This window comes from Mobula hypostoma, chromosome 1 (genome assembly GCF_963921235.1).
Source record: "Mobula hypostoma chromosome 1, sMobHyp1.1, whole genome shotgun sequence".
Classification (NCBI taxonomy): Eukaryota; Metazoa; Chordata; class Chondrichthyes; order Myliobatiformes; family Myliobatidae; genus Mobula; species Mobula hypostoma.
This window is the reverse complement of record NC_086097.1, coordinates 100,832,682-100,856,145: the sequence shown is the minus strand read 5'-3', so window position 1 is coordinate 100,856,145 and position 23,464 is coordinate 100,832,682. Positions and strand designations below refer to the sequence as shown.

The 23,464-nt window shown below is 40.9% G+C and overlaps 1 protein-coding gene across 9 annotated transcripts in view; it reads left to right on the top strand.

Moving 5' to 3' along the window:
- Nucleotides 1–23,464, top strand: part of LOC134349452 (uncharacterized) — a 420,820-nt gene that overhangs the window by 290,470 nt on the left and 106,886 nt on the right. For all 9 annotated transcript variants that reach the window (XR_010018683.1, XM_063053823.1, XM_063053798.1 and 6 more), the window contains 2 exons: nt 10,835–11,019; nt 20,056–20,108. Coding sequence is in view for 8 of the 9 variants with exons in the window: in XM_063053823.1 (XP_062909893.1) it covers nt 10,835–11,019; nt 20,056–20,108 (238 nt within the window). In the remaining variant the exon portion in view is untranslated. The remainder of the gene's footprint in view (nt 1–10,834; nt 11,020–20,055; nt 20,109–23,464) is intronic.

Sequence of the window (23,464 nt, the reverse complement as noted above, 5' to 3'; positions counted from 1 at the left end):
AGTCTGAGGCCAGCCTGGCTAACAGTCAGTTAGATTAGCAAAAGGCCCAGAGCAACAGCAGTCTTGTTCTGATGTAGAGGACTGTTTCTGCTACTTCATCCACGTAATTCTTTATTCACCTCTTTGGTTTTCTGCTTAGAGCTGCTTTTCAGATTTTTTCAGTTCCTTGTCATAAGATCCTAAGGCCTTCTCGAGGTATATGCACAACCAGTTGGCAATATTTTAATGTTGCTAACTGGAGCTTCCACAAAAGATAGAAATGTCAAGACATTTATTCCTTTGGAAATTATGGCCATTTTTTTCTATTCTGTAAAAATTTGGAACTTTATTATGGATAATGTAGAATTTTATCAATTTTCATACAGTAACTTAAGTTATAGGATTGAATGTTTTTGATTTGTGCCAAATTCAAAGCAGTGTGTAATGTAGGTATGTACAGTGTTGAGAGCTTGATTGCTGAGGGGTAATAACTGTTCCTGAATGTGGTGGTGAGAGTCCTGGGGATCCTGTACCTTCTTCCTGATGGTAACAGCATGAAAGGAGTATGGCCTGGATGGTGGTGGTCCAGGTGGGTCCCCAGTAATGGATGCTGCTTTCCTGTGACAACTCTTCATGTAGATGTGCTCAGTGGTTGGCAGGGTTTGCCTGTGATGGACTGGGCTGTTTCCACTACTTTTTGTAGGATTTTCCATTCAAGGGCATTGATGTTTCCATACCAGGCTGTGATACAGCCAGTCAATATGCACTCCACTACACATCTGTAGGAGTTTGTCAAAATTTTAGATGTCATGCCAAATCTTTGCAAACTCCTAAGGAAGTAGAGGCATTGCTGTGTTTTCTTCATATTTGCACTTACATGCTGGGCCCAGGACAGGTCCTCTGAAATGATAATGCCAAAGAGTTTAAAGTTGCTGACCCTCTCCACCTCTGATCCTCCAATGAGGACTGGCTCAGGGATCTCTGGTTTCCTTCTCCTGAAGTCAATAATCAGCTCCTTGCTCGTGCTAACTTTAGTAAGAGGCTGTTGCTATGGCACCACTCAGCCAGATTTTCAAGTCTCCCTCTATATTCTGATTCATCATAACCTCTAATTTAGCTAGTGACAGTGGTGTTGTCAGCAAACTTGAATATGGCGTTGGAGCTTTGCTTAGCCACACAGTTATATTTATTCAGATCTACAGATGAGTCATTAAACACAGCCCAGTGCACTAATTTGAAGCAATCCTGTAGCTGCTCTTCTCTTCTGCCTCCCATGGCCACCTCTTTGTTGACGTCACCTCTGGACCTTTAGTCTTTAGCCTCCGCCTGTATGCAGCTAAGTGATCAGACTTCCTGAAATGCAGTCTGGGCATGGAACGATAGACATTCTTTATCTCAGTATAACAAATGTCTAATATATTGGGACCTCCAGTGCTACAAGTTATAGGCTTGTGCTAATTGGGCAGAGTTTTCTTCAAACAAGCCAAGTTGAAGTCTCCGACTATGATTTGAAATGTGTTGAGATGGACTGTTTCTTGTTTAAAGATGGCATCATGCAGTATTTTAAGCACTTGATTACAGTCAGCCTTTGGTGGTATATCAACTGTAGTCAGGATTATGGAGGAGAACTCCCAAGGTAAATAGAACAGACAGCATTTGGCCGTTAGGTGTTCAAGGTCAGGGGGATATGAGTTTAACAAAGCTGCCACATCAGAGCACCACTAAGAGTTTATCATGAAATACATACCTCCATTTTGCTTTTTCGGAATCAGCAGTTTGTTCCATCCTGTGAATTGAGAAGCCTTCGTGTTTGATTCTCGTATCTGGCATTAAGCAATGTCTCAGTCAAACATAGAACATAACAATTTCTCATTTCTCTTCGATGCAGCAATCTTCCCCTCAGGTTCTTAATTTTGTTCTCCAGCAACTGCATATCTGCTAACAAGATGCTGGGCAGTGGGGGTCTCCTTCCTCTATGTTTCAGCCTGGCTTAGAGTTCCCCCTCCTGCCTTGCTTCCAGCCATGACAATAAACCTTTGTCTGCTTATAGGTACTATTCCTGCTTGCTTGAGAGTTAAGTCACTGAGTCCCTTATAATGTCGTGAAATCTGTAGATCATTAAGTTGATTTAAAAGTACATTGCTCAAAGTGAAATTACATGTTGCAGATTGCAGTGATTGATCTTTAGTGTCTCCCACCTTCTCATTATTTTTCTTGTTTCTTCCTTCCCTTCTTTTTTTCCTTTCTCTGCAGTTTTAATTGTTTCTCTTTCTTATGAAAGGTTATGAACCTGAAATGTTAACTGTTGCATGTTTTAAGTAAACTGCTGTATGCCATAAATAAATGTTGCTTTATCTATTCATTTGTGGGATGTAATTTCTGATATATGTACTGTATATTAGCACTTGCTGCCCATTCCTAAATGTCCCTGAGAAGAAGATGGCAAGCTGCCATCGTACATCTTGTTCATTGGATTAAAATTTACTGCAGAATGCCAGTACATAAAACCCAAATTAATATCCAAGTACAAGGTTTGAGGAAGTGCAACATTAATTATCATTGAGTGAATTCTCAAACTGATATTTATCTTTTTAAATTCAAAGCTGAGTTTATTGCCTTACGTACAGGTGCGATGAAAAGCCCACTTGCAGCATCACAAACACATAACATCATATGAACAGCATTCAGAAGCAAAGCATAAATTAAACCTGAATTGCACACACTTTAAGAGAAAGAGCAGAATTCAAACAAAAAAAGTTCAAATTACATATATGTCACCATATACCACCCCGAGATTCATTTTCTTGTGAGCATACTCAATAAATCCAATAACATAGAAACATAGAAACATAGAAAATAGGTGCAGGAGTAGGCCATTCGGCCCTTCGAGCCTGCACCGCCATTTATTATGATCATGGCTGATCATCCAACTCAGAACCCAGCCTTCCCTCCATACCCCGTGACCCCTGTAGCCACAAGGGCCATATCTAACTTCCTTTTAAACATAGCTAATGAACTGGCCTCAACAGTTTGCTGTGGCAGAGAATTCCACAGATTCACCACTCTCTGTGTGAAGAAGTTTTTCCTAACCTCGGTCCTAAAAGGCTTCCCCTCTATCCTCAAACTGTGACCCCTCGTTCTAGACCTCCCCAACATCGGGAACAATCTTCCCGCATCTAGCCTGTCCAATCCCTTTAGGATCTTATACGTTTCAATCAGATCCCCCCTCAATCTTCTAAATTCCAACGAGTACAAGCCCAGTTCATCCAGTCTTTCTTCATATGAAAGACCTGCCATCCCAGGAATCAATCTGGTGAACCTTCTTTGTACTCCCTCTATGGCAAGGATGTCTTTCCTCAGATTAGGGGACCAAAACTGCACACAATACTCCAGGTGTGGTCTCACCAAGGCCTTGTACAACTGCAGTAGTACCTCCCTGCTCCTGTACTCGAATCCTCTCGCTATAAATGCCAGCATACCGTTCGCCTTTTTCACCGCCTGCTGTACCTGCATGCCCACTTTCAATGACTGGTGTATAATGACACCCAGGTCTCGTTGCACCTCCCCTTTTCCTAATCGGCCACCATTCAGATAATAATCTGTTTTCCTATTTTTGCCACCAAAGTGGATAACTTCACATTTATCCACATTAAATTGCATCTGCCATGAGTTTGCCCACTCACCCAACCTATCCAAGTCACCCTGCATCCTCTTAGCATCCTCCTCACTGCTAACACTGCCACCCAGCTTCGTGTCATCCGCAAACTTGGAGATGCTGCATTTAATTCCCTCATCCAAGTCATTAATATATATTGTAAACAACTGGGGTCCCAGCACTGAGCCTTGCGGTACCCCACTAGTCACCGCCTGCCATTCTGAAAAGGTCCCGTTTATTCCCACACTTTGCTTCCTGTCTGCTAACCAATTCTCCACCCACACCAATACCTTACCCCCAATACCATGTGCTTTAAGTTTGCACACTAATCTCCTGTGTGGGACCTTGTCAAAAGCCTTTTGAAAATCCAAATATACCACATCCACTGGTTCTCCCCTATCCACTCTACTAGTTACATCCTCAAAAAATTCTATGAGATTCGTCAGACATGATTTTCCTTTCACAAATCCATGCTGACTTTGTCCGATCATTTCACCGCTTTCCAAATGTGCTGTTATCACATCCTTGATAACTGACTCCAGCAGTTTCCCCACCACCAACGTTAGGCTAACCGGCCTATAATTCCCCGGTTTCTCTCTCCCTCCTTTTTTAAAAAGTGGGGTTACATTAGCCACCCTCCAATCCTCAGGAACTAGTCCAGAATCTAACGAGTTTTGAAAAATTATCACTAATGCATCCACTATTTCTTGGGCCACTTCCTTAAGCACTCTGGGATGCAGACCATCTGGCCCTGGGGATTTATCTGCCTTCAATCCCTTCAATTTACCTAACACCACTTCCCTACTAACATGTATTTCGCTCAGTTCCTCCATCTCACTGGACCCTCTGTCCCTTACTATTTCTGGAAGATTATTTATGTCCTCCTTAGTGAAGACAGAACCAAAGTAATTATTCAATTGGTCTGCCATGTCCTTGCTCCCCATAATCAATTCACCTGTTTCTGTTTGCAGGGGACCTACATTTGTCTTTATCAGTCTTTTCCTTAACCATAAAGGAATCAATCAGTGAAAGAGCGCACCAACAGGCAGATAACCAGAGTGCAAAATAAAACAAACTGCAAATGTGAAAAGAAAGAAAAAAATGAATTAATACTACTAAAGAAATAAGCAAAAGATATCAACAACATGAGATGAAGAGTCCTTGAAAGTGAGTCCATAGTTTGTGGGAAGAAAGTCAGTTTTAGTGCAAAGTGATCAAGGCTGTAATAGTGTTACTGAACTGTAATGTTTAGGGTTGTGCAGGTTTCTTCAAAAGCTGAATGGTTGAAGGGGAGTAGCTGTTTTTGTACCTGGTGTTGTGAGACTTCGGTACCTCCTGCCTGCTGACAGGTGCAAGAAGATGGCATGGCCCAAATGGCGGGATCTTTGATGGATGTTGCCACCTTGAGGCAGAGCCTCCTATGTTCTGTAGGTTGGTACAGGTCAAACTACTTTTATCTCGCTCTACCCAACCTTCTGTCCAAATAGACATTGCCAGAACATAGGTAATAGTCCTTTTATCTCCCCGAACATTTAATGCCAGTATTGCAGTTGAATTGTGCTGAGATAGGATATATACCACTTGACAAAGTCAATTTATTCAGTAATTGTGTTTCTTAAAGCAGATAAAATGCACTACTGCTACCATCCTTAGTAAAGTCAGAGCAATTTCTTCAAAAAGATTGTGCTTTCATTTGTGCACTCATCAAACATTATGGCTGCACAGCTGTTGGGTGCTTAATGTCCATATGAATTTGGGATGTTTATGCCACATATTTGATAAATTCCTTTAAGGTCTGCAGCAAGCATCTATGAACTAAGTAAATGATTTGTAGGTGTGTGCAGGAGTACTCCCAGGGAGGCATGCAGGTACATGTTCTCTGTGCAAGAAGACCTTGGAAGCCACCACAGTTCCAGCTAGGTAAGATGTTTTCGAGGAGGTTTCTGTAATGACAAGAGTCCAGTCTGCAGATGTTTTCACAGTAGAGAAAAATGCCTGTGTGCATATGGCCAACTCCAGTGGACTGAGGAAATACTGGAGTTTGAGTGTCCTGCCTGATACAGCAGTGAGCAGATGATCATGAGATGTGACACAGGTCAATTGTAGTCTGGCATGATGTGAGGATAAGAAACTGAGAATTACTTCTGTGAGTGAAGCAGTGAAGGCACATTTGCACGTTGCATTTAAGGTCAAGAATCACAGTTGGAATAGATGGGCAGTTTGAATACTGGCTCTTTAAGTAGCATCATTCAGGGGAAATGGGCAAAGTAGATGTTGGTTACTTGATGAATACGTAAGTGCAATTGTTTTACTTGAAAATTTCTCTGCAGATGAATATTCTACTCCTGTTGATATTGATAATGGTGAAAAAATGTAAATGTTGCAAAGAATAAGAAGACATATTCCCAAATAGACACTTGTGGACCTGGGAAGCTGTGTAAAATTGCTCCACTGTGAAACATCAAAACCATTTTGGTTTTGGAGTTGTGTGAATTAATTTTTACCTTGATCTGTAAAAGGCTTTGACACTTTAAAGGTTACATTTTCTTGGACTGAGTTTCTCAGCATTTCTGAAATACGCTTCCCTTTTTGAGTAGACCAGTATCATATCACTTGGCTTCCTGTGCCTTTGTCAACCTCAGAAGGAGGCACTAGACCCTGGGCAAGAACATGGTCAGACCAAGGCTGTGATCAGATCTGCAGCCTTGTGATCCTAATGAATTCCAAAATGGGCTTTGGTGGGTATGTTAGTAGCAGTAAGTGTCTCTTGATAATACCGTTAGTGGCACTCTCTGTCACTTTGCACATGATTGAGAGTATACCAACTGGAGTGTGATTACCTGGTTTATATTGTTCCTCTTTTTCTGAACTTAGTAGCTGTACAATTTTCCATTTTGGTGTGTAGATACCAGTGTTGGAACTAAACTGGAATTGGCTTGGTTCCGAAGTGCAGGTCCCCAGTACGACTGCCAGGAAGTTGTCTGTTCCATAGCTTCACTTTAAACAATGCTTCCAGCTTTTGTTTCATATCAGAATGTAAGAATAGCTCTGCAGAATTCTGGTCCTGCCTCCAAAGTAGTTAATAGGTCTGACCACTTCAAGCTACATGCTTGGTCTCATGCGAATTTGGTTCCATTTGTATTTTTTTGGATAGCCACCAGCACCAAGTAAATATTATTTTAAAATAAGTCATTGCAGTATAGCATTTATGGTTACCTTTTAACTCAATCTCTATCATTTGCTCATCAGCATTTGCACATTTCTTTATCCTTACAGATTTATTAATGTGAACATTTTGGATTCTGAAATACGGAATAGTAGTCTTTAGGTCATCATCTGTTTCTCCCATAATCCAACAATTGATCAGCTACCCTTAGATTTTTTTGGCCCGACTAGTCCTTGCCAACCACGATGGTCATTTAACTTGTCCTGATTTCCTGCATTTGGTCCATGTTCCTCTAAACTCCACTCCTTCATGTACTTATCCAAAGCTTCTTAAGTAATACTGTTGCCCCTGCTTCTACGACCCTTTGCATGTTAAAGTTGCACATCAGGTCTTTTTTAAATCTTTAGGTTTTGACCCCAAATCTATTACCTCTAGTTTTGGGCTCCCCTATCCTGGGAAAATGACTGTTACTGGCTACTGTATCTATGCATCTCATAGTTTTATGTGTTTTGATAAGCTCACCCCTCATTCTTCTACATTCCAAGGACTAAAGATCTAGCCTGGCCAGCTTCTCCCTATAACTCAGGCCCTCTCATCTTGGCAATATCCTCATATATCTTTTCTGCACTCTTTCTAATTTAACCTCATCTTTCCAATAACGTTGTACACGAAGTGTGGCCTCACTAACAACTTATGCAACATTATGTCCTGTTATATCCTCAGTGCCTTGACTGAAGCAAAACAACTTTTTCACTACCATGTGACGCTGCTTTCAGCAATCTAGGCACTTGTACTCCTAGATCCCTCTGTTCCATTATACTGTCTAGTGCCATCCCATTCACAGTACAAGTCCACGCTGACTTAATCTTTCCAAGTTGTCTCACCTCACGTTTACCTGTATTGAAAATCATTTGCTACACTCCAGCTCACTTTCCTAAATGATTAAGATCCCAGTCTAATCTACAATAACCTACTTCATTATCAACAATATCTCCTAATTATGTGTCAAACACAAACTTAATGATCAAGCCTTCTGCATTTGCATCCAAATCATTTATATAAATAATGAATAATAAGTGCCCATACAGACCCTTGTAGCACACTGCCGGTCACCGGTCTCCATTCCAAGAAACTGTCTTTAGCTATCATGTTCTGCTTCATACTTCAAAGCCAATTTTGAATCCACCTAACTAGCTCTGTCTGGATCCATGGGAACTAACCTTCCTGATCAGTCTACTGTGAAGGACCTTGTGGAAAGTCTTGCTAAAGTTCAAATAGACCATATCCACTGTCCTACCTTCATCTATATTTTTGGTTACTTTTTCAAAAGGCTTGTCAAGCATAACTTCCCACTCACAAAGCCATGCTAATTCCTCCTGAACAGACTCTGTCTATCCTAATGCTGGTAGCTACAGTTCCTCAGAATTCTGTCCAGTAACTTCCCCACTACTGATGTCAGTGATCAGTCTGTAGCTTCTTGGCTTGTCCTTGCTAGCCTTTGTAAACAATGGAACAACTTCAGGAACTTCACCAATGACTAATGATGAAGTAAATATCTCCACAAGGGACTCTGCAATCTCCTCTGTAGCCTCCCACAAAATCCAGGGGTGTGCTCAGTCAGACCCTGGGGATTAATCCAACATAATGTATTGTAAGGCTACAAATACCTCCTCCTTGGTAATGTGAATGACCTCCTAAACCTCTTCACTTGTTTTCCTTTCGTCCTCAGTAAACGTCAAGAAGAAATATTTGTTAACAATCTCACCTGTCTCCTGCAGCTCAAGATACAAGGGGTACTACTCTTTCCCTAGCCACCAGTTTACTCTTAATATAGCCATGGGACTTTCTTTAACCTGCCTGAAGAAGATGGCGTCAGTGAACAATGTGACATCCTCCACTAAGCTACTTCTTTCACATATTTTACATTTTCTTTTACTTTCAAATGTGGTTCTGTTACTTGGTGGAGTGTTTTCAGGCTGATGAGCAATCTGGTGTCTCCGAGAGAGTTCCGTGAGACATCGAGTGAAGCATGCGGCATCAAGGCCAAGAAGCCTGGGGATGGGGCATGAGCCCGTGATCAACTCCATATCTTGCTGAATATGGCACCTAGGAAGATTGAAATCATTGAGGCAATTGCAGAAAGTGAGTGGGCATTCTGCACCATCTTCCAGTCTCTCACTTGCTGCTGCCAGAGAAAGATGTCTGTGTGTGACAGTTTCTCTCTCCATCTCACTCGTTGCTCCCAAAGGAAGGTCCCTGTATTCGAATGATCGATTTCTCTGTCGATGCTCTCAGAAAATGGTGCTGGAGCAAAGATTAATCAACACGGTGTGTGGATTGGACTCTGTGTTCACATTATGATCGGTTTCTGATTTCGTTCCTGTATTTGTTGCTATTTTGGGCAATTTTGAATTGGGGCAGCAATGCTGGATTCTTTTGACTTTGTGTTTTATATTCTGTGTTTTTCGATTTTTTTTGTTGCTATTTGCACGATTTGTTTTTCTTTTGTGCATGGGAGGGTTAATGTTTTCTTTGAACAGAATCCATTGTTTTTCTTAGTTTCATGGCTGTCTGTGGGAAGACGAATCTCAGAATTGTATACTGCATACATACTTTGATAATAAATGTACTTTGAGTTATTAAACTTACCTGCCAGATCCATCTCATACCCTCTCTATGCCTTGCTTACTTCTTTCTTAAGTGTATTATCATTTTTTAGTCATCAAGGGATTTGCTCAGTTCTGACCTTCTGAACCCTATGTATGCTTCCTTCCTCTTGATCAGAACCTCAATATCTGTTGTCAGTCAAGGTTCCCAAAACTTACCAGGCTTACCCTTCACCCTAACAGGAGCACACTGCTCTTGGGTACTTGTCACACTCTTGAAAGCCTTCCACTTGCCAGTTGTTCCTTTCCTTTTAAAGAGGCTCATCCAATTGACCTCTGCTAGATCCTGTCTTTTTCTCCCAAAATTATCCCTGCTTCAGTTTAGAGCCATAACCTTTAAACATGACCTATCCTTCTCCATTATTATCTTAAAATTAGTAATTAATTGTTTTTCAAGCAAAATTGCTCCCTGACTGCCACTTCAGTTACTTACTGTGCCTCCTGCCCTGAGATCCTGTATTGCACTCTTCCTGGAAGACCTCCCTATATATTGACTCAGGAACTTTCCTAGACACAGTTCATCAATTGCATCCCATCCAACCCAGGCCCTTAGCATTCTAGATGGTTCACTGAATACCAGGAAAATTGTCCCTTGTTCTGCCTCTGTCATTTGTACCAACAACCTTTGGCTGGTTACCCTCTTTGCACTTTCTTGGAGATACTCTTGACCTTGGAAACTAGGAGGCAACATACATCCTGCCATCTGGATATCTGATTTCGAAGTATGGATTCAAATCCCAATGGGACTACTGGGAAATATAAATTCAGTTAAATAATCTGAAATGATAATTGGTATCAGTAATGGCAATCTAATATAATAATTCCAGTCCACAGCAAATTTGTTGTTCCTTGACTGCCCATAACATAGCCCAGAAATCCACTCAAATTAGTCAGAAATGCTACAGCAAACCAGAATAGGAAATAAACTGTATTATGTATATTGACCTATGCATTGACAATGATGCAACTTGCCCAGACCCCTGAATAAAATCTTCCTTGTGAGCATCTGGAAAAATCCCTTCTGCACCACAAGGATTGCAGTGATTAAAGAAGGGAATTGACAGTTTACATGATATGGTTGAGAAGTAAAAGTGGCCCTTGTGTTCAATGTATGAATGTAAAGAATTCTGGACAACCATCAAACCTCTTTGAAGCAGATACTGCGAATGATAAGCTAGATGATAGCTTACAGTGTTAAATCCATTCCTTTGTAATTGGCCCAAATGATGGTGGCAAATAGTTAGTGTTATTTGTCCAATACAGGTGGTTGGAATTGATAAGGAGACATATTGATCTTGACTAATTATGCAGTATAACTTTAATGAAAATGTTGTTCATTTAATACAGTACTTTTTCTGTTTGCTTCAGGAGGGTGGGATTCCAGCACAGAAAGGCACCGTGGATATGACCATGTTGATGACGGGGCGGGAGAGAGCAGAGTACATCCGCTGGAAGAAGGAGCGAGAACAGATTGATCAGGAAAGGTTGGCACGTCACAAGAATTCCAAAGGAGAATGGAAAAGGGCATGGGATGCAAACAAAACTGAGGACATGTAGGTGTATTTCCTCCCCTCTACAGTACTTAGGAAGATATCATTTTGTATTTATCTAAATATAATTACTTGGATAGTACAGCAGTTGTAATAAAATTAAATTTTTACCTTGTTATTACTGATGTTTTCCACCATAATTTCAAAAGTCAAAATTTTTATCCAAGTATGTACAGTGCATTACAATTAATTGGGTCATTCATTAATTGGGACAGTTGTTTATTTGGGAAAACTCTTAAAGTACAAAACAACTAAGCAAGAAAGTGACTGGGATTCCCTTCACTTATTTGGGACACTCTGCTGCTTAATTGGGACAGGAAACAGTTGCAGTTTCTAATTAGTATTAGTCATGTGCACTTCTGTGGCCAATAGACACTACACCGTGCTTGGAGTGAACAGTTTTTAAATAGCATCAATTGTGTGTGTTTGTGTTGAAAACGCAGTGATTTTGGTTATTGCTAGTTGATGAGAAATGGCAATAAAGCAATTCATAACAGTTTCTCTCACTACAGTTTCAAGCATTCAGGCTTGAAAATGCCTGAAACAGCTGGGTGTGAAAATGAAATGATTTCACTACTTCAACGAGTTAGGATCTACAAAGAATTTGAATCATCTTGAATGTCACCCTTGGTCCCCACCGGACATTCAGCTCTCACCTGTGGCTCCAAGTAGCTGTTTGCATACATCAGCCGCCACACTGTGGTACACCACTTCTACAGGCGGGTTACACGAGGTGAGGGTAGCCGATGGGTCTCGTACCCCTATGAAATAGAGACATGCCTGTCCAAGCAAGTGAAGTCAGCTCTGGTAGACTGGGCGGATGACATCTAAAGTGAGATCCAACGGCCAGAAAGGCGGTTCTGCATTGCTCTGTGGAGAGTGTAGGGCAGGACAAGGCACAGTAGAAGTCATGATCATCCACTACAACCAAGGAAGACCCCAGTTGTGATGACTACTTGTACCACTGGACCTGGACTTTTGAGGTCGAGAGAGAGAGCCCCAGTGCAGGGCTTTTACTCTTTAAAAATTCTTCTGCACAGGTTTCCTATTCATCATATGATGGACAACCACCCATATATTTGTAGTGTTCTAATTTGTTCTGTATTGTATTAAATATATAATTTGTTACTCAGTTAAACAGTAGTTTGTCTTTTTTTTATATATATTTTTTAAATATTTCCATGAAACTTCAGCTAATTGGGGCACCTGCTTAATTGGGCCAAAATGTATTTGTCCCGATGTTCCAATTAACTGGAATCCACTATACACCATGTACAACCCTAAGATTCATCTTCATGCAGGTACTCACAAAACAAAGGAACACAATAGCATCCATGAAAAACTACACACAACAAAAACTGAGAAACATCCAAGGTGCAAAAGAGGACAAATCATGCAAATTTGAACTGCAAATTTCCAAAAGTGAGTACACAGCCGCAGAGTCAGTTCAGCACTGAGACAAGTGAAACTGGTCCAGGATCCTGATGTCTGCAGGGCAACAACTGATCCCAAACCAGGCGACATGGGACTCAAGCCTCCTGCACCCTGATAGTAGTAGCAAGGAGAAGGAAATGGGTCAAACACAGACAGACGATGCTGAATACCAGTTCATTTTCCACTCTCAAGTCTCGAATCTTTATTCTGGACTGAAGTCTGCCTCAGCGATGGCTGTACCTGCATTCTTGAGCCAAGTTTGCTGAATCCTTCCAGAGATCGTAAAATCGCTAGTACATTTAGACGTTTCAAAAGGACATTTCTTAAAGGGAAGTTACATGCTGCCGATTGCATTGATCAGAATTCAGAAGAAATGTATCTCGTAGTTTGTGAACTGTCCACAATTGCCATTTTGGGAAGATGTGTTAAACTGGCAGTCCCCAAGTCAATGAACAGAAATCTATGGTTATGATACATGAATGGAAAAAGGGAGTTAAATTGATTCACTCCTGAAATCATATGCAGAATTTTTTCAATGTGTGAACAACCTGCAACAGTTCAGCTTAATGCAGATATTAGATCAATTTTGTGCTATATGTAAAATGTCTTGATTCAGGCAGCACTTTGTTTATTGTTTATTATCGGGAGAAAATAGCTAGTGCTCTTTGTATTTAAAATTGGTTTTAAAGGTTTTGGTTGGCGCAGGGCATGTGTTTAATTCCAGAGGTGAATTTAAACTGGGGTAAGAGTGAAGAATGACTGATGTAAGTAGGTACGAAGCAAGAGCAGAAGTGAATTATGGCTTCTTGACCCTGTCAATAAGATGCTCCACCTCAAATCTACTTTCTCACTCACTCGATCCCTTTAGAGTCCAAAAGTCTATTGAACCTTGCCTTGAATGTATTTGATGACTGAACATTCACAGCCCTTCAAGTGGGGCATTTCAGATTTGCAACTATTTGATGGAGAAATCCGAAACCAGATAGTTGATTCTGAGACTATGACTTCTAGTTCTAATTTCCCCAGAAGAGGGAAACAGTCCCTCACCAACATAAAGGGTGGTTGTTGGGTTTTCAGGTATTGGGCTGGAAGGCTTGGAAAGAAGGTGTTTTTCCCATATGGAGACACAAGAGACTGCACATAGTGGAATCTGAAGCAAAATCCAACTACTGGAAGAATTCAATGAGTCAGGCAGCATCTGTGGAGACAACATGGTGGTTGATGTTTCAGGTCAAGACTTTGTATCAGTCTCCCGAGATTTGTTTAACTTGTGAATTCTTCTATGATTTTCTATATCTCTGGAAACTGAAGGGAGTGGAGTATGCATAAACTTCTCTAGATACATGGTAAGTAGACAGAAGAATAGATAGCTACAGAAGATAAAACCAAAAATAACTGAGAGAACCAGAGAGAAAGAGGGATTTCAAAAGAAGTGAGTGGGAGCAGTTGGGACATTCTGCACCCTACAGTTCCTGAGGAGATATTGGATTGTAATTAATTTACTACTTGGAAGAAGCCAATAAAAAGAAGTCAGGTTTGAGCATAGTGGCCAATGTATGAGTTGGCCAGTGTTAGAGCGGGGAGTTGAGGCTTTGGCTCAAGAGGCTTAGGCGAGAAGGTAAGAAGATTTTACCTCTCCTCCCTCCTTCCCCCTCGGGATCTGGGAACATAGAGAGACCTCCAGCGTCCCTGACGACTACACCTGCAAAAAGTGCATTCAACTGCAGCTTCTAACAGACCATGTTAAGGAGTTGGAACTGGATAAACCCTCAATCATTTGGGAAGCTGAGAGATTGATAGACAGGACATGCAAGGAAGTAGTTGCACCCAAGGTGCAGGATACTGATAACTGTTGACTGATGGGAGAGGGAAAGGGGATAGGCAGCCAGTGCAAAGTACCCTTGTGCTTGTTCCCCTCAATAACAAGGTACTGCTAACAAGGATGACCTTGCAGAGGACAGCCACAGAGGTCAGGTCTCTGGCACTGTCTGGCTCAGTGGCTCAGAAGGGAAGGGAGAAGAGGTGAGCTGTTGTGATAGGAAATTCAATGGATAGAAGAACAGGAGATTCTGTGGACGAGAATGAAATTTCCACATGGAATGTTGTCTCCTGGGTCCCAGAGTTAGAGATATCTCAGATTGAATCCACAACATTCTTAAGTGGGAGGGTAAGCACCCAGAGGCTGTGGTCTATGTCAGTACCAAGAAATGGGTGGAATGGGTGACAAGATGACATGACTTCCATGATTGTGATCTCAGGATTGCTACCTATGCCACATGCTAGTGAGGCCTGAAATGAGAAAATCATGTGGCTAAGGTGATGGTGCAGGAGGGAGGGCTTCAGATTTCTGAATTATTGGACTCTCTTGCAGGGAAGATGAGATCTTTACAGCCTGGAGTACACCTGAACTTGAGGGGGCTAATACCCTTGCAAGAAGATTTGCTAGTGATATATGGGGGTGGGGAGGGAATTAAACTAGAGGTGCAGGGGGATGGGAGCAGAGCATCAGAATAAATAGTGGAGGGGTTGTGGGAAAAGATGTTAAGTATACATACAATGTCAGGAATTGAAAGATTGAACGTGGTGGGACTAATGATCTGAGTTGTATGTGTTGAATGCTGAGTGGCAGGGTGGAGATAGGTCTCTACCAAATGAGGTGTAAGGTGTTAGCCTGCAAGTCACCCTTGGGCAAGGTGTGGTTCCTGCTTAGCTCCCCCCACCCACTCCCAGTCAGGGTCATGTGAAGCCATGGGAGCAGCTGGTGCATATCATAAATTTTAGATGTGATAGAGGGAGAGGGATTAAAAAGGGGGTGTATGGCATTACTAGTCAAGAAAATGCCACGGCTGTACTCAGCATAGGCTGGAGATCTTATTTACTGATTCTATATGGGTGGAACTGAGAAATAAGAAAAGGATGACCAAATTAATGGGATTATACATAGACCACCCAATTATCAGTGGGATTCAGAGGAGCCAATTTGCCCCTTTAAGAAGCCACTGGTGAAAGAGGGGTTGATGTGCTGGTCTGACGGTGCACTTGGGAAAAACGAGGTTTTCAACTCCCAATGCCTTGCTGGCAAACGAATAGTCTCTGGTAAATAAAATTGACGATCTCAGAGCTGGGGTGTTGTATCAGATGGACGTTAGGAATGCTTGTGTCCTCTGTTTTCTGAAATCTAGGTTAACCCCTTCCATGCCGGACACAGTGATTCAAATAGACGAGTTCACAATACACAGACAAGACAGGTCGGTCAAGTCTCTCAAAAGCAGCGGTGGAGATGTATCTCACAATCAACTCCTCGTGGTGTATTAATGTGTTGGTGACGTCCCAATATTGCTCACCAGACCTGGAATACCTCAATTAAGTGCTGGCTATTTTACCTGCCACGGGAGATTTCACCGATTTTTTTGCTAGTGGTGTATATTCCACCTCAGGGTAATGTCAAACAGGCTTTAGATGAACTGAGCGATGTAACCAAGAGGAATGAAACAGCACACCCTGATGTATTCCCCATCATTAACTAGGCCAGCTTGATAAGGTCACTAATAATTATTACCAACAATTCACCTGTAGTACCAGAGGAGGTAACACATTGAACCACTATTACACTAAGATCAAGAGTGCCTACTGTGCTATCCCACGTCCACACCTTGGAAAGTCTGATCACCTGGCTGTACTTCTGCTCCCTGAGTATAGGCAGAGACTGAAGACTGCAGCACTGGTAGTGAGGACCAAGAATGTATGGACAAGGGAAGCACAGGAGCGTCTACAGGACTGCTTTGAATCAGTGGACTGGATTATGTTCAGGGAGTCATCTTGGAATCTGGATGAGTATGCCACAGTTGTCACGGACTTCATTAAAGCCTATGTGAATGAGTGTGTGCCTATGAAAACTTGCTGTACATTCCCAAACCAAAAGACATGGATGAACCAGGAACTTCCAGCTTGATAAGGGCTAGATCTGTGGCATTTAAGTCTGCAGATCGAGGTCTGTAAAGAAAACCACATATGACTCATGGAGGGCTATTTCAAGAACCAAGACACAGTTCCAGGAGAGAATAGGGATGACATTGGATGCATGTCAATTCTGGCAGGGTTTGCAGGCCATTATTCCTGCAAAGCAAAGCCCAACATCATGAAGACCAGCCATTGTTTGCAGAATTTCAGATGGTGACAAAAGGGCGTGCAGGAATGAGGTATATCAATTAGTTGAGTGGTGTCACAACATCAACCTTGCACTCAGCGTCAGCAAGCTCAAAGAGCTGATTATGAATTTCAGCAAGGGTAAGACGAGGAAACATAAACCAATCCTCATACAGGGATCAGAAGTGGAGAGAGTGAGCAATTTCAAGTTCCTAGGTGTCAATATCTCTAAGGGCCTAACCTGATGCAGCTATAAAAAAAAGGCAAGACAGCGGCTATATTTCATTAGGAGTTTAAGGAGCTATGGTTTGTCAACTAAAACACTTGGAAACTTCTACAAATGTACCATGGAGAACATTCTGACTGGCTGCATCATCGTCTGGTGGGGAGGTGGGGTGGGGGACTACTGCAGAAGATTGAAATAGGTTCCAGGACCCTGTAAAATTAGTCAGCTCTATCATGGGTATCAGCCTCCGTAGTATCCAAGACATCTTTAAGGCAAGGTGTCTTAGGAAGGTGGCGTCCATCATTAAGATTCCAACAACCCAGGTCGAGCCCTCTTCACACTGTTACCGTTGGGAAGGAGTACATCAGTGATTCAGGAACAGTTTGTTCCACCCTGCCATCTGATTTCTAAATGGACATTGAACCCATGAACACTACCTCACTATTTTCTTTATTTGTTATTTTGCACTAACCTATTTTAACTTAACTATTTAATAGTCATTAAATATATATATATATGTGTATATATACACACACACACACACACACACACACACACACACACATGCACACTTAATGTAACTCATTTTTCTCTATGCAAACACAAGGAATTCTGCAGATGCTGGAAATTCAAGCAACACACATCAAAGTTGCTGGTGAACACAGCAGGCCAGGCAGCATCTCTAGGAAGAGGTACAGTCGATGTTTCAGGCCGAGACCCTTCGTCAGGACTACAAACCAATGTAGTCCTGATGAAGGGTCTCGGCCTGAAACGTCGACTGTACCTCTTCCTCATTTTTCTCTGTATTTATTTATCATGTATTTCATTCTACTGTTGCTGTGAAGTTAACAAATTTTAGAACATACTGTATACCAATGATATTATATCTGATTCTGATCCAGTTGCAAGAAACATAAGGTTGTGATAGTAGGTGATTTTAATTTGCCACATATTGATTGAGATTCCCACACTGTAAAAAGACATATTCAAGAAAGTTACCTTAATCAATACATAGAGATCCTAAAAAAGGCGAGTGAGATACTATATCTCCTATAAGGGAATGAGACAGGGCAGGTGACAGAAGTTTGTGTAAGGGAACGCTTTGCATCTAGTGATCATAATGCCTTTAGTTTCAAGATAATTGTGAAGAAATGTATGTCTGGTCTTCAGGTGAAGATCCTAAATTGGAGAAAGGCCAATTTTGATGGTATTAGAAAGGATCTGGTAGGAGTAGATTGGGACAGGTTGTTTTCTGGCAAAGCTGTACTTGGTAAGTGGGAGGTCTTCAAAGGTGACATTTTGTGAGTATAGAGTTTGTATATTCCTGTCAGTGTAAAAGGCAAGGGTAATAGGTTGAGGGAGGCTTTTTTTTGAGAGATATGATTAAGAAGAAGGAGGTGCATAGCAAGTATAGGCAGGCAGGAACAAATGAGATACTTGAGGTGTATAAGAAATGCAAGCAAGCACTTAGGAAGGAAATCAGGAGGGCTAAAAGAAGGAATGGAGTTGCTCTAGCAGACAAGGTGAAGGCGATTCTAAGGGCATTTACAGATATATTAAGAGCAAAAGGATAGGAAGGGACAAAATTGGTCCTCTTGAAGATCAGAGTGGTCGTAAATGCACAAAGCCTAAAGAGATGTTAGTTGGATATTTTTGCATCTGTATTTACTCGGGAGATGGATAAAGTCTATAGAAGTAAGGCAAAACAGCACTGAGGTAATGGACCATATACAGATTACAGAGGCAAAGATGTTTGCCATCTAATGTGCAAAGACAAAAAACAATGTGAATACAAAAAAGAAAAAACAATAGTAATCGTAAATAAGTAAATATATCAAGAACACAAGTTGTAGAGTCCTTAAAAGTGAGTCAATAAGTTGTGAAATCAGTTCAGTGTTATGATGAGTAAAGGTATCCCCTCTGGTTCAAGAGCCTGAATGTTGAGGTGTAATAACTGTACCTGAAACTGGTGTGGGACTTGAGGCTCCCTGTACCATCTTTGTGATGGCTGCAGCGAAAAGAAAGCGTGGCCTGGATCGTCGGGCTCCTTGATGGTGGACGCTGCTTTCCTATGACAGTGCTTCTGTTTGATGTGCTCAGTGCTGGGAAGGGCTTAACTTCTGATGCACAGGGCTATATCTACTACTTTCTGTAGCTTTTCCTATTCAAAGCCCCGTACCAGGCCATGATGTAACCAGTCAGCATACTCTCCAGCACACATCTATAGAAGTTTGTCAGAGTTTTAAATGACATGCTGAGTCTTTACAAACTTCTAAGAAAGTAAAAGTGCTACTTTGCCGCCTTTGTAACGGCACTTTTACAAGCTAGATCCAGAACAGGTCCTCAGCAATGATAACACCAAGGAATCAAAAATTGCTGACCTTTGCCACCTCTGAGGACTGGCTCATGAATCTCTGGTTTCGTCTTCCTGTAGATGATAATCAGCTCTTTGGTGTTGCTGATATTGAGTGAGAGGTATTTTTTGTGGCACTATTCAACCATATTTTCAATTTTTCTCCTTTATGCTGATTTGTCACCACTTTTGATTCAGCCTACAACAAAGGCATCATCAGCAAACTTAAATATAACATTGGAGCTGTACTTACCCTCACAGTCATAAGTATAAATCCAGTAGAGTAGGGAACTGATGACACAGACTTGCGGTGGACTTGAACTGATGGTGATTGTGGAGGAGAAGTAAACTGGATTTGACAGTGGCTTTGTGAGGGAAGCCAGAGAGTGGTAGTAGATGATGCATATGACTAGTGATATGCCACAGGGATCCGTTATTGTTTGTCATCTATATCAACGATCTGGATGGAAATGTAGTAAAATGCATCAGCAAATATGCAGATTACACCAAGATTGGGTGCGTCGTGGAAGGCTGGACCAGCTGGAAAAATGGGCTGAAAATGGCAGATGGAATTTAATGCAGACAAGTGTGAGGTATTGTAATTTGATACCTTTATGAAGCTCATTTAAAACCTAAGTATCTTGCAACTATTAATTTTCTTTCATTGTTTCGAATATTTTGATCTGAATAAAATGAACAATGTTTTAATGCTGAAATTTCACCAAAATTGAGAACTGAATTTGGTATTATCTAATCTCATTTATACACAGAACTGTGCCATTGGATTCCTTTCCAGGTGCAGAGTCAACAATGACCATTCATATGGAAGTGTTGAAAGTGTGGAGTGTACATACAATAATGACTGCATTTTTTAAACCAGGTTTCAAGAAGATTTTTCTGTGGAAAATGAGCTTGGCTTTCAGAAGAGAAAAGGTTAGTTTTTAAGCAGTACAAAGGCAGTATATTCTAAAATGTCATGATCAATCTCTGGTTAATCTTACAGTTTAATTTTAAGGATCATAATATCTCAGGCTTGTGATTTTTTGAGATTGAATTCTTTAATCATAGGTAAAATATTGTAAAAAGAATGGCAATGTTTAAAAATGATCTTTAGCCAGTAATGCTAAGGGAACAAATTAACCTCTACTTCCAGGGCTCTTATAGACTTCAATCAAATTAACTTGCACATCATCAAGAAATGGGTAATTATAGCTATGGGCCTTGGAGATTGGTGTAATGTTAAAATAAAAACAAAGTGCCAAAAACACTAACAAGTTCATGCAGCAAGTGTGGAAAGGGAAGCACACTCCGTATCTACTGAGTGCATGTTCATAGTTCTGCTGCTGTAGCCCATCCACTTCAAGTTTTGACATGTTGTGCGTTCAGAGATGCTCTTCTGCACACCACGTGGTTAGTTGGGTTACTGTTGCCACCTTGTCAGCTTGAACCCTTTCATGAACAAGGTGTGTTTGCCCACAAACCCACTCACTGGATGTTTTTTTTTGTAAACTCTAGATCATTCATTCAGGTGCCTTGCCATTCGACATGGGCGATCATGTCTCTCCATCCATCACGGTCCCTGACCCTCCGAATTGTAGTTGTTGCCTCCCTTGTTTCTAACCATGCTGTTATTCCATCTATCACTTTCATTCTCTGTCTGCCTCTGCTTCTTTTCCCTTCCAGCTTGTAACTAAATGTTCTGATGTCTCTCTTCTCATGATGTGTCCAAAGAATTTTGATTGCTGTTTTCTGATTTTTTTTTTAAAGTAATGTACGTTTTGTTTTCGTTCTCTGTAGAACTTCTTCATTGGTTATCCTGCCCTTATATGATATGCATAGCATTTTTCTGAGGAACCACATCTCTGCTGCATGATTCTTCTTTTCATTGCATTTGTGATGGTCCATGACTCGCAGCCATACATCAATATAGGAAGAATGTAGCAGCTAAGAGTTCTAAGACAGATGTCAATTGCTATTTTCTTGTTTGTTAGGATGTTTCTCATTTCTGTAAATGTTGTTCTTGCCATTGCTATTCTTGCTTTTATATCTGTTTCGCATTTGCCATCAGATGTTACCCACGATCCAAGGTACTTGAAGTTGTGAACTTGTTTCAGGATTTCATTTCCCAATACGATCCTACAGCTTGGGATATCAGGTTTCTTTGATATTACCATTACTTCAGTTTTCTTTTTGTTTAAGGTTAGGCCAAGTCTTTTGTTTTCTGAGTTGATGGTAGATACTAGTTTCTGTAAATTTACTTCACTGTTTGCTATCAGTACTGTATCATCTGCATAGCGGAGGTTGTTGATATTATATCCTCCTATACTTATTCCAGGTTGGTCTTGTATGGTTCTCATGAATACAGGGAGAACAGGTCTGGTGATAGAATACAACCCTGTCTGACTCCTCGCTTTATTGGCTGATATTCACCAATCTTGTTGTCTATCTGTATGGCTGCACTTTGTTGCCAGTAGAGAATCCTGATTATTCTTAGATCTTTTCCGTCGATATTAATGTCTTTAAGCATTTTCACGATGACTTGGTGTTTCCCTGTGTCAAAGGCTTTTGTGTAGTCAATGAAACAGAAGTATAGGTCTTGTACTTCTATTGACCTTTGAGAATATAAGTGGCGTTTGATGTTCCCTTGCCTTCGACAAAGCCGCATTGTTCTTCACTGATCTCTGGTTTAATTTTGTTTCTTATTCTGAGCATGATGTTTCTAAGTAGAATTTTTGTGAGGTGGCTCATTAAACTAATTGTTCTGTGTTGTCCACACTCTGTTGCACCTGGTTTCTTTGGCAGTGCAATGCATATTGTCTTTAAAAGATCTTCTGATACTTTGCCACCGTTGTATATTCTATTCAATAAGATTGTTAATTTCTCTACACCAAAATCTTCTAGCACTTCATACAGTTCAACCAGAATGTTATCTGGTCCTGATGATTTCCCCTTTCACATTTTCTTTATAGCATATTTCACTTCTTCTTTCAGTATTGCTGGGCCCTTGTTGTTGTTGCCAATATCAAAGTTGTCCTCTTGGTCTTTGTCGTCGTATAGGTCCTTGATGTATTCTGACCATCTTTGCATTATTTTTCCTTTTTCCATAGTTGTAGAGCCGTCTTTTGCTTTTATACATCCTGTTGTTGCCCCACTTTTCTTCCAATTTATGACCTTTTTTGTCTCACCGTGCATACGTTTGCTGTTGTTGGTCTTCTGCAATTGTTCTATTAACTCACATTTGTCCTTAAGCCACTTTTCTTTTGCTTCCTTGCACTTGGTTGTTATCTGTGCATGCAAGGATACGTAGGTTTTTTCATTTTCCTTACATTTTCTTCTTTGTTCCTTAAGATTCAGAATTTCTTCTGTCATCCATTTCTTTTCAGCTTTTTTCTGTTGTTTGGGAATCACCTCTTGTGCTGCTTGTGTTATGTTATCTGAGGTTTTCCCATTGCTGTTAAATAATAGTGATGTTTTGTAGAGCCTCGAATTTGTTCTTCACAGTTATTTGGAATTCATTTTTGATGTCACTGTTTTTTCTCCAAAGTCCCAAATTCAGCTTTGGCACTACTCTTGGTCTTTTAAGCATTCTGCATCTCAGGTACATCACGCTGATTATTGGTACGTGATCACTGTAGCAGTCTGCACCCGGATATGTTTTGCATGATTTCAGAGCATTTCTATACCTTCTCCTTATAAGCACGTAATCAATCTGGTTTCTGGTGTTATCCCCTGGGCTCTTCCATGTCTATAGTTTTCTCGGGTGTTGCCTGAAGATGGTATTACCAATTATATAATCTTTTTCTGTCACCCATGTAGCTAGTCGTTCACCTCTCTCATTTCTCTCACCTATGCCATAATGCCCAATATTGTCCTCGTCCCTGGTCTTGCCTACTCTTGCATTGAAGTCACCTTGAATAATGGTATTTTCTGAGCTTTTACTTAATGCTGTTTCTAGTTTGTCATAAAATTGATCGATGCTTTCTTCACTGCTGTCTGCTGTTGGGGCATAAACTTGAACAATGTTAATGTCAAAAGGTTTTGCATGTAGTTTCACAAGTAACATTGGATCTTATATTGTCCAATAGCCCTTTATTGATTTTGCATGTTCTTCATCTAACATAATTCCAACACCTTTTTCATGTGTTTCTCCTCCTGAGTAAATGGTGGTATATCCCTCTGAGCTTGTTTTACCAGCTCTTTTCCACCTCATCTCGCACATTCCCAAGATGTTGATCTTTAACCTTTCCATTTCTTGTTTGATGTTGTCTAGTTTACCAGGTTGCTAGTCT